Genomic DNA, 17856 nt, shown 5'->3' with positions numbered 1-17856 from the left:
TTATTCTGTTATGTGCCAGTATGGATCCTAGATCAGCACCCCTACTCTGAGAATCTTGATGGGTTAAGAAGTAGGCTAGCATAAAGAGACAGAGACAGATACGGGAGGCAAAAGGCAGAATTTAATACATTTGATCTAATACAACACTGACTGGCTGGTTTCCTAGCAACGCCACTGAGCCCTGTCTGGCCTATAGAGGTTCTCTGGTGGCCTTGTGTCAGGCTGAAAACCCAGACAGACTAAATACACACACACACACACACACACACAACTCCTAGCTCCATTCACACTAGCATGATTGGAGCTGGTGAAGCAAACACCTTTGCTCAATTTGGGCAGTAAACGATGATGATTTAGAAATTATATCAATGTGCAATTAATTGATAATTTATATTAACACAGTTTATATGAAGCAGAAGGTATGTCCGCTCAGGTAAACAATTAAGTCTTTTTGATCCAGTCAAATGGGAAAGCAGTAAATCACCGTAAAACACTTATGTTCAACACCATCTTACACCTACAATAGGCCCCAATGTTGCTCAGCAACCAGCAGCTTTGGCTGAACTAAAAAGGGTTCACAGTCATTAAAATCACAGAACTTATACTGTCTTGCAGATTGGATGGAAACAGAAACAAAATCCATCCAGGCATTTTATGAGTCTGGAACACCTTCATATGACGTTGCAGATTTTCTTATTGATCTTGTGGTGATAAACTAGTAATACAGGATGTCAGAAAGCTAGTATCTCTCTATTAACCTTGCAAAAAGATGGTCTGGATTTGAGGACTGAATTATGGGAAGACCACATCCTTTCTCTGGCACCCAGAGTGGACAACAGAATTTTCGAACATGCTTTCCTGTTTTGCCCTCATTTTCTGGCAACAGACCTCCCCAAAGCACTGTGTGCCAATGCTTTCAGTTTCTCAGTGCCAATATAATACCTCTCATTCATTCTAATACTTACAATTGTCCATATAATTATTGTATTAGGTGATTTAGTGGTGTAAATGCGACCTTCAGTGACTTGCTTGAATATGTAGCACTTAATTTTTTAGCTTTCAGGAAGTTTGTGCAACTTTGAGTGTCCCCTAGTTGTCGGCGAGTGGTATTACACACCATTTTCTAAAATCACTCTGAAGCTGAGGGTTTTATTGTGAGCATGTTTATATAAGTAAGTATATTTATTGTAAATGTATTGCTGTTTCAGATATAAGCTGGAAAGAGGAAATAAAATAACTTCTACAAACGCTATCATATTAAATATCTTGATTTATTCACCTATGAACAGGTTTTTCACAATTGCAGAGAATAACAATAAACATTCCAAAGAGTGACTATTACTGGCAAACCCAACAATCTCAGTGAGACATTTGAAGCTCAGCTTTCAGTCCACAGAGCAGGCAGAGCTCAAGTAAAACTAGCAACATACCCAATCCGCAAACACAGTCTACGATAATTTACAGCAGTCTGCCAATCTGAGGAAAACTTTATTTTATGTTTATTGAAATGCTGTATTGATAACCACATAGTGTGTATCCCTATGAATAGGTACACCAGAAAAGCCCTTTGGTATTTCACTGTGGCAGTGCTGTGGAGAGAGGTAGATCTGGGATTCAATCAAAAGGCATTGCAAGATATTTCCGGGGTCGTCTCATGGCCAAAGTCATGGAAACTGTGATATGTTAATAGATAAAATGACATAAGGACATTTGGGTACCAGAATATCAATACCCAAATTACACACCGAGCACAGATGAGTGCATACAAACCCCCCCCCCACACACACACACACAGTGGGCTGACAGATGGTCTGACAGCAAATGGGTAATAGTACTGGAAAAAAGAAGTGCAGTGTGACCACTGCATTGCTGACTCATGGTCATATTAGCAGGCCACGCCTGCAAGACCAAGCAGAGACAGAGCATATACTGTCAAGATTATTCTGAATGACATTGTACACAGTGTCAGCCATGCCAGCACAGAGGAAACATAGATTCAGTTACTATGGAATGCAATTCCATATTGTCCGAGGGTCAGACTATCTTTATAAAGTGTATCGATGTACTTTATTTTAATCTTTAAACATCAATATACAGGCTCAGATTGTCTGACTGGCCTGAGTTCAAAGGACATACAAATAACTGGTCGAAGCTATAATCGACTACAATAAATGCAATATCATCCTAAAAAGAACTGTTGAAAAAATGTATTCAAAATCACTGGCACATACACACAAAAAGGTAAAAATGACTGGATAAATTAAAGGAGCACTGTAAAATAAATGTTTACCTTGTCATACAATAACAAGGCAAAACAGGTGATTAAGTTAAATCCTCTTATATTTTGATCTCTAGCAGGTACTGTTAACTGAGACAACAGTGCACTGTTGGTATTAAAAACCTGAACTGGCATTAAAAAGCACTACTGGTCTGTCTTATCCTATGTCCTGCTTCTCAGGTGAGTACCAGAGTAAAAGGAATCTGGCTGCTGGGAACCTGTCTGACTGAGGTAAGCCCCTCCTCCATCCCCTTCCCTTTCCTCCTCATTCAACCTTGGAGCACACCTGGAGCACCTTGTGATTGAAGTCCTCTGGCTGGTCTGCATACACATAGTGGCCGGCCCCACGGATGGACTGGAGGAGGGGTAGTGAAAACACAGGTGCCGCACGCATGCACGCACACACAACATCCATGTTAGTCTTATTTACATTTAGTTATTTAGCAGACGCTCTTATCCAGAGCGACTTACAGTAAGTACAGGGACATTCCCCCGAAGCAAGTAGGGTGAAGTGCCTTGCCCAAGGACACAATGTCATCGCACGGCTGGGAATCGAACCGGCAACCTTCTGATTACTAGCCCGATTCCCTAACTGCTCAGCCACCTGACTCCCATAGGCCTGAAGGCTATGGGGGATTAGGGGGCTAGGGTTGAAGGCTAGCTCTTATGTAATCTCACCAGGTTCATCATGTCTATCTCTCCTTGTGTAAAGGGCTCACCATGATCTCCACGTGAGAGTTTGGCCTCAGCTCCTTGATGGTGCTGCCAGAGCTGCCGTCGATGCTGGAGCGTGAGCCGTAGATGACGGTGATGGGGACGTCTGGCCGGATCCGGGCCACCCTCTGCAGCATGGGCCTCTTAGCCCAGCTGTACGGAACAGTCATGTTCTTGAAGGCCGTCTCCCCACTGCAGCGACACATCATAACGACTGAATTGTGATAGATAAACCTACAATTTATATACTGGATATACAGAGATCATGTATAGATATACAGTCGTGGCCATACGTTTTGGCAGTGACAAATTTTGTGTTTTTCAGTTTGCTGGTTCATTATTTGAGGATTTGTTTTTCACGTTTCTATGGAATACTGGAAAACAATGATACACATTTCAAAGGTTTTAAAAGCTTTTTTGGCGAAAATGTTAAATATGCAAATAGTCCATTCTTTTTCAGCAATTAATCTGCAATCAGAATGATAGTGACTTCACCTGGCTAGAACTAGTTCACACTTTTTCCTGTGCTGATGACATGACTTAGTGAAATTATGTTAGCAGTCATTTCATGCAAGGGCCCAAAAACGGTGAAATGTGGGTTTTGAAGCTTTTATTTAAAATCCATCTGATCACTGCACAATAATTGAGTAACAATGTGAATCAACACCACAACAACTGAAGCAGTAAACTTTGCAAACACAAAATGTATGTCACTGCCAATACTTTTGGCCACAACTGTATATATATAGAGAAAGATAGTGAGAGTGAGCAAGCGACAGGGGAAGAGAGAGAGAGAGCAAGAGGGAGGTACCTGGGAGACTGGACATTGAGGTGGTAGATGTATTCTGTGACTGTGTTGTCATTGAACATGGAGGAGAACTTCTTCTTGAAGTCTGGTCTCAGAGTTTGCAGCAGAGTAGGACCTGGGTCACACACACACATACGCATGCACACAAACACACACACACATACACGCACACACACACAGAGGGAACATAAACTGCCATGTAACTACATAGCATTAGCTGTAGTAAAAACATTGTAGGTACATTGGAATTGCAGTGTAATGACACAGTTTTAAGTGTACCATTTAAGAGGAATATGTTAATACAAAAGTTTTCAAAGGCACAGTTTGGGGGAGGGCTGGGGTGTGAAGGGTAAGATGTTGTAAAGGGGAACTGAAAGATCAAGATCAAGATTAACATTCACTGGAAAGCACAACCTCTCCCGTACCAAGTTTCACTTGTGTAATATCTGTCATGAAGTCTAACTACATAGCAGTTATTATGCAACTACACTCTTTTTACTATAGGTACTGCTATGTAGGTCCATAGAAGTTACTCGCACTATATGAAAGCCATAGCCCACCCAATTATCATTCACAACCCCTCCCTGTGATACGTCACAGTACCTCGAAAAAGCGCTTTCGTTTTTTACCACCAGAAGCAGAAAGATTTGCTGGAATCAAGATCAGAATGGATGAGCTTTGTTTTGTTTTTTTATAATAAAATAAAGTTTTGGGTGTTTAGTTCTTTGGAACGTTGTGCTGATCTCTTACCGAGCGGGCCGACCAGCCTGAGCCCGGCCAAGGGGTTGAAGGGGCTGATCACGGCCCCCAGGGCTTTGATCCACACTGGGATGGGCCGGTTTTCCTCAGCCGTGTCGGGCCTCTCCGGGAAGCCCCACGGTTCCACCAAAACCATGTGCTTCACCCTGCGCAGGACCACAAGAAGAGGTCAACCCAAACAAGTGTGCATTTACATCAGAACCATCTGCCAACACAATCCCCTGCCATCAGTATCACTATCGCAGAATCCCAGCCTTTTTTGGACAGCCAAAGAGTGATCTGAAAGTAAATCCAGGTGCTGTGCTGTCAGTCCTCTTAAGGCCACTGAACCATAGAGGACTGCCAGGATGCCACCAAGCATGAATGGTGAGGGAGACACTGTCTACAGATCTGGAGGTGGTGCCCCCTGGTGTGAGCCACACTACAAGACATGGCTGAGAGGAGACACTCCAACACAGAGGAAGGAGGGGAGTTATGAGTGGATAACACAGTCGGGATTAGTAGATTTAGGCCGTAAGGTGAACCCTATTATCATTTCATCCCGCTCCACAGTCTGGCATCTACACAATCTTTAGCTCATAAAAAAGAACGAGTCGTGCTTAGCTACAAAAAAGTTAGGGTTAAAGTTTGTTGCTAAAATTCCAGTCGATTGTCGATGCGTCTATGTTTTAATGCAGAACTAGTTTCTTCAGAGCATAATAGGATTTTGGTGGCACGGTTCGACCTGTGATCGTTCTACACCAATAAGGTAGCTGCTTTTTGTCCACATGGATGGATATGGTTGGCAAATAGAGGATGGGACCTTGCACGTCACCTGGATGACCAGAAATTCGCTAGGACTGTGTTGCACAGACTTATGTCGTTGTTGTAATTGTGCCAACACAAAAGAAACTGAGGAACTGGAAGATAGAAACTAGTTCTGCATAAAACATAGACGCATCGACAATCGACTGGAATTTTAGCGGCAAACTATTTTTTGGTAGCTTAGCACGACTCATACTTTTTTATGAGCTAAAGATTGTGTAGATGCCAGACTGTGGAGCGGGAATCCTTTTCTAAAAGACTTTTCGTGGTTCACCTTGCGGCCAAATTAGGTCGGTGATAAAGTTGGCAAACCGAATAATAATAATTTTAAAAGATTAATTGGGTGTGCTTTGCCTTCGGCAAGGGCACAACCTTTGTTCTCTCACATATATTATTATTCTTTTTATTCTTTTTGCCCCCCTAAAACTCAGTCAATATTTGGCCTACATAGACAACGTAGGTGTCAAAAGTTTCGTCTTGGTTGCGATTGAGTTGCTTCTATTGGAATTTACGTTCCGTTGCATGGTTTGGGCTTAGGTTAAGTTTTTGTGGCGAAAAGTGAAGCTAACGGTGGCTAATTTGCTAGCCAAAGTCACTGACGTTACTAACGTCACTACGTCACTAACGTCACGAAAACACGCGTGACTACCTTTGGCAGAACATTCGTTTCGCATCTGTTTACTTGGGGGATAGCTAGGCTAACTATAGCTTTACTGCAAGGCAGCTGCAGAAACGCCACAAGCAAAGAGGCCAGGGTGATAAATATTTACTCATTTTACTTTGTGATATGACACACAATTGTGATGTGTAATGTACAATATAAGCTGATATTATTAAGGAAGTACATCTACTTTCGGAAACATTAGTCTACTATTTCACTGAAATATTAGCATCATGACATTAGCCTGTGTTGCCCGGGCAACACATACTACAGTGGTCTATGATGTATCTGTTTTCAATCGTTAAAATAAACATTCCTCACATCTACATTTTCGTTGTAGGATTTATTCTGACATTAGTAAACGATTTGTTGGTGAAATTACCATTACCTGTGGTTTCAAACCAGTGTAGCTCACTGCAACGCTGTAGCTTACGCGAGACACACTACAAAAACATGTACACTACACAGCTGTTTAGGAAGTCAAACGGCGACAGAAAATGTTCGGCACTCCCCTTACTTAAATCAAAAGTCTATCTAACTACTAACCTGAACTTCATTGCCACAGCCTAAACGTTGTCAATCTGTTCATGAAAATAATTAATTTCAGCCTAAACCGTACAACGGAACGTTAAATCCAATTCAACCAACGCAATCGCTACCAAGACGAACACAGCAGTAGTCTAGTACTGTACCGTAGTAGTACAATTTACCGGGGCAGCTTCTCCACACAGGGCTATATCGCATTTTGCGTTGTTACTGACAATGATCGCTACCAGTGAGCATTTTATGAATGAGCAATTTTCCACTAAATAAATGTCAAGCTTATTTACGTTTTGGGGGGCATATTTTCAGTTAGCAGATGGTACCGTTTGAATCGCGATTCCATCTTCTACGGCCGGGTAACGTCGTAGAATAATCTTCAAAGGGGTTGTTTATTAATGAATGAATGCAATATGAGTAGGCTAAATGCCTGAAAATATCATGAGAAGGGAAAAACTTAAAAGGACGTTTAAGTCATAGAGATTAGGTAAATTTTTACACCGGTCTGCCAAATGTATTCGTTTTGATTCAGCCTGTCAGCTGCCTCTTGCAGGGGAAATGAGAAGACATCATATTTCATTCTACACTTCACTCGTATTTTCAGTTGTAAATGAGCAGCAAAAAAAAGATGCTTTTAAATCTATGTAATCTTTATAAATAATAAGTAGGCCCGATGCATTTTTATATAAAATATACAGACCCCTGTGCAACGGACGCAAGCAAGCACACCCTACAATTTCCCCAGAAATTGTATACTCTCTAGTTTAGTAAATATAACATATGATACCAATGTGTTAACCTAAACATCATGCTTGACTACTGCGTCTCAAAATGGAAGAGGTCTCCAACCTCTTTGGAATGTTAGTCTGTACACTGTTTACCTGTCAGGGTGTTTGAGTGAGTAGGAGGCAGCGAGGTAGCCTCCCAGGTTGTGCCCCAGCAGGATCATGGACTCCAGGCCCACCCTGGCCCTCCACTGCTCAATGGAGTCCACAAAGCGAGCCTCTGCCTGCTCTGCCTCCTGAGGGAAGGGGGGCCGGCTGCTCTGGCCGAAGCCCAGCATGTCCAGAGCATAGACGGGCCGCTGCTGGGACAGTGCCTCCAGGTTTAGGGCCCACAGGCCCACGCCGCCCCCGAAGCCATGGAGGAGAACCATGGGGGTCTTGTCTTTGATGCTATCGTTGAAGGCTAGTGTCCAGAGCATGTTGCCATCCAAGATGGGTACATACTGCCGGTGGAACTTAGTGGTGATGCCTGGAGATGGGGGTGGTGGGGTCAGGACTAGAACTATTTATGATAATCAGACTGATGCAAGTTTCACTAGACTTTGTCTCTGCAAGCCACAGCATGTCCTTACACTGCAACATCTTCTCCTCAGCGGCCTGTAGCTGGTTCTGAGAGGTGGGGCACCAGGAGGGTAGCCATCTAGGTATCCCCCAGGACCTGAAACACACACAGATACAGATACATCAAAGAAAGAGAGTGAGAAAGCTTGCATCTCCAAATGTCCACAAATAAAACCTAGTTTCAGTTGCTATGTGTCTTCAACTGAATACAATTATGCTCAACATTTAGTTCAGTCAAGCGACTGAAGGTCAATTTTGCAGCAGTTCAGCATGTGAACCTGCATATTTCCTATCGAATCCACTTTACACTGAACAGATTTCAATTCTCATTTGATATTCTGTTGGTTCTCATCATTTCTACAAGGCATACCATTTCTGTCATCCGCTGAGCACATGAGGACATACAGGTGGAGTTAGATTGATGTGCATGTTAGATGATGACAGAAGCATCAAGTTCATTACAGTACCTCAGAGTCCTGTCCAGGAACATCAACAAACTGCCAAATAGGCTGTGAATTCCCAGCAACATCAGTATTCGCTGGAGTGGTCTGAAGCCAAAGAAAGACAAAAAGGAGATGGGGACAAGTGATATTATAAAGCAAGGTATTACATGCCTGGTATGAAGCCCTAAGAGGCCATACATTCATTTGTTTGATTTACTCTGTTTTCCCATGATAACAGTGTTTGTCAGGCACGTTGCTAGATATAAAGCTCTACGGGGGCACAGGCCCCTACTGATTATACGTACAGTTCAGGGATTTAAGTTTGATATCAGCTTTGGTAGGGCCAACAATAGTTAATGCGAGCACGCAAGGCAATTTATTTTGCAATAACTTGAGCGCAAATACCGTTTTCCGGTATCATGTAATATGATATGTTGTTTGTGTTGTTATTATGTTTGAGTCAAAATAAGATGGTTGGCCTATTATTTAGAAACTCTCTTAAGTTTTGTGATGTTTTCTTAGTCTACCTCAATTCTGACTTGCGTGCCGACACCTGGACTTATGTGTGGGCTCTGCAGGGGCTATTATAGAACAGAAGAGCGTGCGGACATGAAATTCTGCGGGCAAAAATCAGTTCGTGTTTTCGGTTAAACTGCGTTGATTTTACAAGTGTTGATTGGAATACTGCGTTTTCTTTTTCCGGGATTATCAATCTAAATGAATGCATTGACTAATAAAGTAAATTGTTAAAACTGAAACTTAAATAAAACGTTTTACTGGGGCACACAAGATTTATAAAAAGTAAAAAGGGTCTAGCGAACCGAGGTGAAATCAGTTTCATATTCGAGATTCAACAGACATTCATATTCTTACCTCCGTTCAGGCTCTGCGTCATATTTAGGGACCGGGGTAAAAGAGTAGACAGTCAGAATGTTTCTTCAATATCTTTGTCAAAATCGACCATACAAACTTCAAAGTTGTTGCACATTCTTCTACTACTGACTTACCAATTTTTACAACCTTTGGTTTGGTGATAATGTTGATAATTGATTAACCCATAGCCGATAAATCAATAAAAACACCAATATTTCTGTATTTCCTCAATATCTTTGTACAAAATGAACATAGAAACTTTAAACTTGTTGCACATTCTTTTAATACTAGCAGGCCAAGTTGTCCAAGCTTTGGTTTGGTGATAAAGTTGATTATTAATTAACCCATAGCCAATAAATCAATAAAAACACATTTCAGTGTTTCCTCAATATCTTTGTCAAAAATGAACATAGAAACTTCAAACTTGTTGCACATTCTTCTAATACTAGCAGAACAAGTTGTCCAAGCTTTGGTTTGGTGATAAAGTTGATTATTGATTAATCCATAGCCAATAAGTCAATAAAAACACCAATATTTCTGTATTTCCTCAATATCTTTGTACAAAATGAACATATAAACTTTAAACTTGTTGCACATTCTTCTAATACTAGCAGGCCAAGTTGTCCAAGCTTTGGTTTGGTGATAAAGTTGATTATTAATTAACCCATAGCCAATAAATCAATAAAAACACATTTCAGTGTTTCCTCAATATCTTTGTCAAAAATGACCACAGAAACCTCAGACCTGTTTCACATTCTTCTACTCCTAGCAGACCAAGTTGTCCAACCGTTGTTTTGGTGATAAAGTTGATTATTGATTAACCCATTGCCAACAAATCAATAAAAACACCAATATTTCAGTATTTTCTCAATATCGTTGTCAAAAATGAACATAGAAACTTCAAACTTGTTGCACATTCTTCTACTACTAGCTGTGCAAGTTGTCCAAGCTTTGGTTTAAATATAGGTGTTTTTATTGATTTATTGGCTATGGGTTAATCAATAATCAACTTTATCACCAAACCAAAGCTTGGACAACTAGGTCAGCTAGGAGTAGAATAATGTGAAACTGGTCTGAAGTTTCTATGTTCATTTTTGACAAAGATATTGAGGAAATACTGAAATATTGGTGTTTTTATTGATTTATTGGCTATGGGTTAATCAATAATCAACATTATCACCAAACCAAAGGTTGTACAAATTGGTCAGTCAGTAGTAGAAGAATGTGCAACAAGTTTGAAGTTTGTATGGTGGATTTTGACAAAGATCGGAGCGAATAGTGTCTTACTGAGTGTACTTCGTGACTGCCATCTGACTGTAAGTAACCAGAGTTTGTTTCATTCATTTGTGTTTTGCTAAAACTTTGCCTCAAGGACAGAGGGTAAGGGTATAGCAGCTAAATTGGTCAATAGGTAGCTAGCTAGAGATCGAGTTTCAGTGTACTTGCCGCCGAGTGAGACCCGGGCTTTGTTTACATAATTAGGGCCATTGTCAGCTGCGACTTTAGCATATTTAAGGCGGCTATCACTGCAGAGGCAGCCTCGGTGCACGAAGACTCAGTCGAACAAAGACAGGGAGTCTACCTGCGGGAGTCCACCGAGGATGGCCGACGAGGCGGATCACCTCTTCTGATAAGTATCACCCTATTTGTATTCTAATCCACCTAGAACATATTCATAGCTAGCATGTGTTTCTCCAGCATTCCCGTTCATTACAATACAATAAGTATAAGTATATACGGTCAACTTCTAAACTTCACTACCTATCCAGATCTTCTCCACCTGCCCTCTCTCTTTCTATAGGGCTCTGGAACTGCCAGTCTGCTGTGAACAAGGCAGACTTCATCCCAGCATTTGCATCTCATGCTTCTCTTCATGCCCTTGCGCTGACAGAGACATGGATCCGCCCTGAGAACACTGCAACTCCAGCTGCTCTCTCCGTCAACCACTCCTTCACTCACTCACCCCGCTCAACCGGGCGGGGTGGTGGGACAGGGTTGCTTCAGAATCTGAATCAGAAAGGGATTTATTCGCCATGAAAGTTTGCACAGACAAGGAATTTGCTTTGGCAGGAAGGTGCATACAATAAACATATACCTAAAATTTAAATATGTGGACTAACTATACTAAGGGTACATAAACTAGCAGTACTAAGTGGGATTAGAATAGAATTAAATATACAATAAAATATAAGTTGCCGTAAATTACAATATAAAAATACAAAAATACAAATATAAAAAAAAATACAAATGTACAAGATACCATGTTGTAATGCAGTGCAAAAAGCAGAGTGTTTTAAGCAAGAAGTCATTTGAGTCAGTGTGGTCCCTTGGCCTTGTTGAAGAGGCCAACAGCGGAAGGGAAGAAACTGTTTTTGTGGCGTGAGGTATTGGTCCTGATAGACCGCAGCCTTCTGCCAGAGGGAAGTGACTGAAACAGGGAGTGTCCAGGGTGGGAGGAGTCGGCCACAATCTTCCTCGCTCGCCTCAGGGTCCTCGAGGTGTGCAGGTCCTCGAGGGTAGGCAGATTGCAGCCAATCACCTTCTCAGCAGTACGGATGATACGCTGCAGTCTGCTCTTGTCCTTGGCAGTGGCAGCAGCGTACCAGACGGTGATGGAGGAGGTGAGGATGGACTCAATGATGGCCGAGTAGAAGTGCACCATCATTGTCTTTGGCAGGTTGAACTTCTTCAGCTGCCGAAGGAAGTACATCCTCTGTTGTGCTTTCTTGATGAGGGAGCTGATGTTCAGTTCCCACTTGAGGTCCTGGGAGAGGATAGTGCCCAGGAAGCGGAAGGACTCAACAGTGTTGACTGGGGAGTCACACAGGGTGATGGGGGTGAGTGGGGCTTTGTTCCTCCTGAAGTCCACAACCATCTCCACTGTCTTAAGAGCATTGAGCTCTAAGTTGTTCTGGCTGCACCAGGTCACCAGGTTGGCCGCTTCCCACCTATAATCAGACTCGTCTCCACCAGAGATGAGCCCAATAAGGGTGGTGTCGTCCGCAAACTTCAGGAGTTTGACGGACGGATGACTGGAGGTGCAACTGTTGGTGTACAGGGAGAAGAGCAGAGGAGAAAGGACGCAGCCCTGAGGTGATCTGGTGCTGATGGACCGGGAGTCAGAGACTTGTGTTCCCAGCTTAACGCACTGCTTCCTGTCAGACAGGAAGTCTGTGATCCACCTGCAGGTGGAATCAGGCACGTTCAGCTGGGAGAGCTTGTCCTGAAGCAGGGCGGGGATGATGGTATTGAAGGCAGAGCTGAAGTCCACAAACAGGATCCTGGCATAGGATGCTGGGGAGTCCAGGTGCTGTAGGGTGAAGTGGAGGGCCATGTTAACTGCATCGTCCACAGACCTGTTGGCTCTGTAGGCAAACTGCAGGGGGTCCAGTAGAGGGTCAGTGATGGATTTAAGGTGTGCCAGCACCAAGCGCTCGAAAGACTTCATTACCACAGAGGTCAGGGCGACGGGTCTGTAGTCATTATGTCCTGTTGGCCTTGGCTTTTTGGGCACAGGGATGATGGTGGAGGACTTGAGACAGGCTGGCACATGGCATGTCTCAAGGGAGGTGTTAAAGATGCAGGTAAACACCGGAGACAGCTGGTCAGCGCAGTGCTTGAGGGTGGCTGGAGAGACAGAGTCCGGCCCAGCTGCTTTGCGGGGATTCTGCCTCTTGAAAAGTCTGTTAACTTCACCCTCCTGAATGGAGAGAGTCGTCACTGTAGAGGGGGGGGAGGTGGGAGGCCTCCTGGGTGGGAAGGGGTAGTTCAAGACTGTCCAATTGTCTTTCAAATCTGCAGTAGAACTCATTCAGGTCGTTGGCCAGGCGGGAGTCGTTAGTGGAGTGGGGGGCTCTGGGCTTGTAGTTGGTAATTTGCCTGAGCCCTCTCCAGACAGAAGCAGAGTCGTTTGCAGAGAATTGATGTTTTAGCCTCTCTGAGTACAGTCGTTTAGCCTCCCTCACCGCCTTGCTAAACCTGTTCTTCGACTCCTTGAAACTGTCTTTGTCCCCACTCCTAAACGCGGCCTCTTTCTCTGACCTCAACCTTCTGAGTTTAGCTGTAAACCAGGGTTTGTCGTTGTTGTAGCTTACCCTGGTGCGTGTTGGTATACAGCAGTCCTCACAGAAGCTGATGTATGATGTCACAGCCTCTGTGAGCTCATCCAGACTATTGGTAGCTTCTTTCCCCACATATTAAATACACATCCACACAAATCATTTGAACACCATTATGTGATGCTAACTGATCCTATCAAAGCATGCTTAATTGTTCTTTATCGCCCACCAGGCCCGCTAGCCGACTTTGTGGAGGAGCTGGACATGCTCCTCAGCGTCCTCCCGGATGATGGAACCCCCCTGATAGTCCTTGGGGACTTCAACATCCACCTCCAAGGAACGCAGGCCGTCGACTTCTTGTCTCTCCTGACCTCCTTCGACCTGACGCTGCTGAGCACACCGGCGACCCACAAGGCAGGCAAACAGCTAGACCTCATCCTGACACGTAACTGTATCACTGACTTAACCTCTGTAACCCCACTGCATATTTCTGATCACTACTTTATCCAATTCTCTATCTCTCTCCCTCCAACTCCTTCTACCTCCCCTCCCCTTGTAACTTTCCGGCGCAACCTCCGCTCCCAATCCCCCTCCCATTTCTCCTCTATTGTAACATCCTCCCTCCCCCCCATTGACGAGTTCTCGTCCCACCCCACTAACACTGCCACCGACACATTGTTAACCACTTTAACTGCATCACTTGACTCTCTCTGTCCCCTGTCAACCAGGCCTGCACGATCTTCTCCCTCCTGCCCGTGGCTTACGGATGTTATTCGTGAAGAACGGTCCACCCTTCGGGCAGCTGAGAGGAGATGGCGCAAGTCCAAAGGCGGTCTGGACCTTGATAAGTATCACTCCCTCCTCAAATCCTTCTCTTCTCACATAACTGGTGCTAAAACCTTCTACTTTCTGAACAAAATTAACTCCGCTTCAAACCCCCACAAACTTTTTTCTACCTTCTCCACCCTTCTTAACCCACCTCCCCCACCCCCTCCCTCCACCCTGACAGCAGACGACTTCTCCTTCTTCTTTGAGAAAAAAGTCGCCGACATTAGCAGTCGGTTCCCTAAACCCACCTTTCCTACCCTCTCACCCTCCATGACTGACCCAACTAAATGTCTAAACTCTTTTTCTCCCCTGTCTGAGGCAGAGATCTCTGACCTCATTCTCTCTCATCGCCCCACCTCCTGTCCCCTTGATCCTATCCCCTCCCCTCTCTTTCAAACCATCTCCCCCTCCATCATAACTTTTCTTCTCCATGTCCTAAACTCCTCTCTTACCTCTGGCACCTTCCCCTCTGCCTTCAAACAGGCTAGAGTTACCCCTCTACTCAAAAAACCCTCCCTTAACCCTGCCCTCCTCCAGAACTACAGACCGGTATCAATGTTACCCTTCCTTTCAAAAACAATTGAACGTGCTGTATCTAACCAACTGTCTAACTTTCTCTCTCAGAACAACCTGCTTGACCCCAACCAATCGGGCTTCAAGACTGGCGACTCCACAGAGACTGCCCTCCTTTCAGTCACCACTGCCCTCCAGTCTGCCAGAGCGGCTTCCAGGTCATCCGTCATCATTCTGCTGGACCTTTCTGCAGCGTTTGATACGGTTAAACACCAGATCCTGCTCGCCAGACTTTCTGAGATGGGCATCACTGGCACTGCACTCAAGTGGATCTCATCCTACCTGTCAGGAAGATCCTACCAGGTTTCCTGGGGAGGCAAACTGTCAGGCCCTCGCCAGCTCTCCACTGGTGTCCCACAGGGCTCCGTCCTTGGACCCCTCCTCTTCTCTCTGTACACCACCTCACTTGGACCAATCATCACCTCCCATGGCTTCTCCTACCACTGCTACGCTGACGACACGCAGCTGTACCTGTCGTTCCCCCCGACCGATCCGGGGATCTCAGTTAGGATTGAGGCCTGCCTCACAGACATCTCCGCCTGGATGACCGAGCACCACCTCCAGCTGAACCTCGCCAAAACAGAACTTCTCATCATCCCGGCTAAACCCTCCATCTCCCACGATCTCTCAATCACCCTGGGATCTGCGACGGTGACCCCTTCATCCTCTGCCAGGAACCTTGGCGTTACCATGGACGACGAGCTCTCCCTCACGGCCCACATTGCTGCGGTCTCCCGGTCGTGTAGATTCACCCTCTACAACATCCGGAAGATCAGGAGATACCTGTCTGAGCACTCCACCCAGCTGCTAGTCCAAGCACTTTTCCTCTCCAAGTTGGACTATTGCAACTCGCTGCTCGCTGGTCTCCCAGCATGTGCAACCCACCCTCTTCAGAGGATTCAGAACGCAGCGGCCCGCCTGGTCTACAATCTACCCAGACGCTCTCATGTTACCCCGCTCCTCATCTCTCTCCAATGGCTACCTATCATGGCCCGTATCAGATTCAAGACCCTGGTATTGACCTTCCGAGCAGTGAACGGGACTGCACCCGTCTACATCAAGTCTCTCCTGCAGCCTTACACCCCCACCCGTCACCTACGGTCTTCTTCAGACAACCGCCTGGTGGTCCCACCGCTCAAGACCGCCCGGTCCCAACACAAGCTCTTCTCCTGTCTGGCCCCCCAGTGGTGGAATCAACTCCCAACCTCCATCAGAGACACTGACTGTCTCTCCACCTTCAAGAAAAGGCTCAAGACGCACTTGTTCCAGGAGTACAACGGTACTTAGGAATGGTTCGCTTGACCCGATGTTAGTTTCCTCAAGGATCACAATGACTCTTGCTCAGAGACTTGTTGCTCTTGTGGTTAGTGGTAACTGTTTTAAATTTTTAGTACTCGCTGTGATATATTGTTTTTATTATTGTTGCTTGTTTTTTTCCACAGGTACACTTGCACATATAGCTGTTCATGTTGTTTAATTGTAACTTGTTTAACTACATGCTCTTATGGTTCTTCCCTTTGGCACTTACTTTGGTTGTTCACAATGTGTGCTTCATGTTTTGGCTACTCGCAATGTTTTGTGGCTATCTTGTTGTTATGATCAGTGACCTATGCACTTTGTAAAGCTCTCTCTTGGAAGTCGCTTTGGATAAAAGCGTCTGCTAAATGAATAAATGTAATGTAAATGTAAATGTAAGATATTGAAGAAACATTCGGACTGTCAACTCTTTTACCCCGGTCCCTAAATATGACGCGGAGCCTGAACGGAGGTAGGAATATGAATGTCTGTTGAATCTCGAATATGAAACTGATTTCACCTCGGTTCGCCGACACCCCTGGTGTTTGTTGATTGATAAGGCCCTATCTTTGAAACTATGGGATATTTGAGCAAAATGACAAGCTAACCACAAAATCTTACACCACACTAGCAAAATGTTAGGAATACAAAACAAAACATTCTTGCAAAACTTCTCTAACATTACAAAACTTCTCAAAACTCTTTAACATTTTTGCTCTTCAATACAGTACACACAAACCATAATTTAAATAAGCTCATGAAGAAGAAAATAAGTACTGATACTGTAAATGAAAGAGACTTGTAGCTTTTTCTGTGTGCAGAGCAGTAGTAAAAACACACACACACACACACAGGTATCCAAATATGTATGGATGTGTATTTGGAACATAACACACTATGGATACAACTACGAAAGGAGAATAGTTTAAAAATATATATTTTTTCAAGTTGATTCCCACGGAAATCCCTGCCTTAGAAATTTAAATGTAATGTTCTACTTTTGTTGTTATTGCAGACACTGGAAGTATATTGTTTGTGTGGCAGTGTCCACCGCTATCTATGTGTGTGTGTTAAGGGGGAGGGGGGGGGTATCACAATGCCAGCTTAAAAATGTTTGTCAACCATCGGCGACTATCGAGTGTGTTTGGGAACAGTAGTGTGTTTTGGGGTACAAATAATGTATATTCTATATTCCGTGTTTTATGTTTCTGTGCTGTGGCACTGGTTGAAGTAGATATTAACAAAACACCACTACAGGTACAGTTGCTCTGTTTAGTGTGTTTGGGATGACTAACCGTCTTCTTGTTATTTCGACATCACGATTAAACAAACTAAATTAACTACCTCGGGAAAACGGAGTAATTCAAATGTATAAATGTATAGCTTCATCCTGCTGGACACTTATTACTGACCTACACAAGCCATCAATAAGATAATGCACGGACGAGTCAGTTTAATAAGTATTCGGGAGATTAGCTTTATATCTTTAGACATGAGATGATTATCTTAGTTGAGCCCTAGGTCCTTATAATTGTATCTGCTGTTTGAATGTATATGATCAAAGTCAGCCTTTTACAGTAATTAGTATCTGATCCTGGCTGTTATACACCAGAACTACTACGGAGTGTCACAAAATGCTGCTGCTGCTAGCCTAGAGCTAGCTTGCTAGCAAAGCTACATTGGCGTCAGTTAGCAAGCTAACTTAAAAAAATGTAAGAGACAATGACATATTAGTATTTATTTTCTCCCATCTTAAGAGTTTGATTTGACGTTGGACATGGACAGGGAGCGTATAGCTAGTAAAATGAAGCACTCACCCTCTCGGAGTGGCTACAACTTGCTCGGCCATTCTTGAACCTGAACAACACTTTGCCC

At 44.0% G+C, this 17856-nt stretch overlaps 1 protein-coding gene across 1 annotated transcript; it reads right to left on the bottom strand.

The window, feature by feature from the left end:
• Positions 1-1776: 1776 nt before the first annotated feature.
• Positions 1777-17843, bottom strand: abhd5a (abhydrolase domain containing 5a). The gene is made up of 8 exons (XM_067237751.1): positions 17799-17843; positions 8378-8458; positions 7922-8007; positions 7446-7818; positions 4551-4705; positions 3804-3915; positions 2998-3184; positions 1777-2633 (listed from the first exon to the last, which is right to left on the bottom strand). The coding sequence occupies exons 1-8, from the start codon at positions 17828-17830 to the stop codon at positions 2544-2546; spliced, it is 1116 nt and encodes a 371-aa protein (XP_067093852.1). The 5' UTR covers positions 17831-17843; the 3' UTR covers positions 1777-2543.
• Between the last annotated feature and the right edge of the window lie 13 nt (positions 17844-17856).

This window comes from Osmerus mordax, chromosome 6 (assembly GCF_038355195.1).
Source record: "Osmerus mordax isolate fOsmMor3 chromosome 6, fOsmMor3.pri, whole genome shotgun sequence".
NCBI classification, from domain to species: domain Eukaryota; kingdom Metazoa; phylum Chordata; class Actinopteri; order Osmeriformes; family Osmeridae; genus Osmerus; species Osmerus mordax.
Note: the sequence above shows the minus strand (reverse complement) of the source record. Positions and strands in the feature narration are given on the sequence as shown.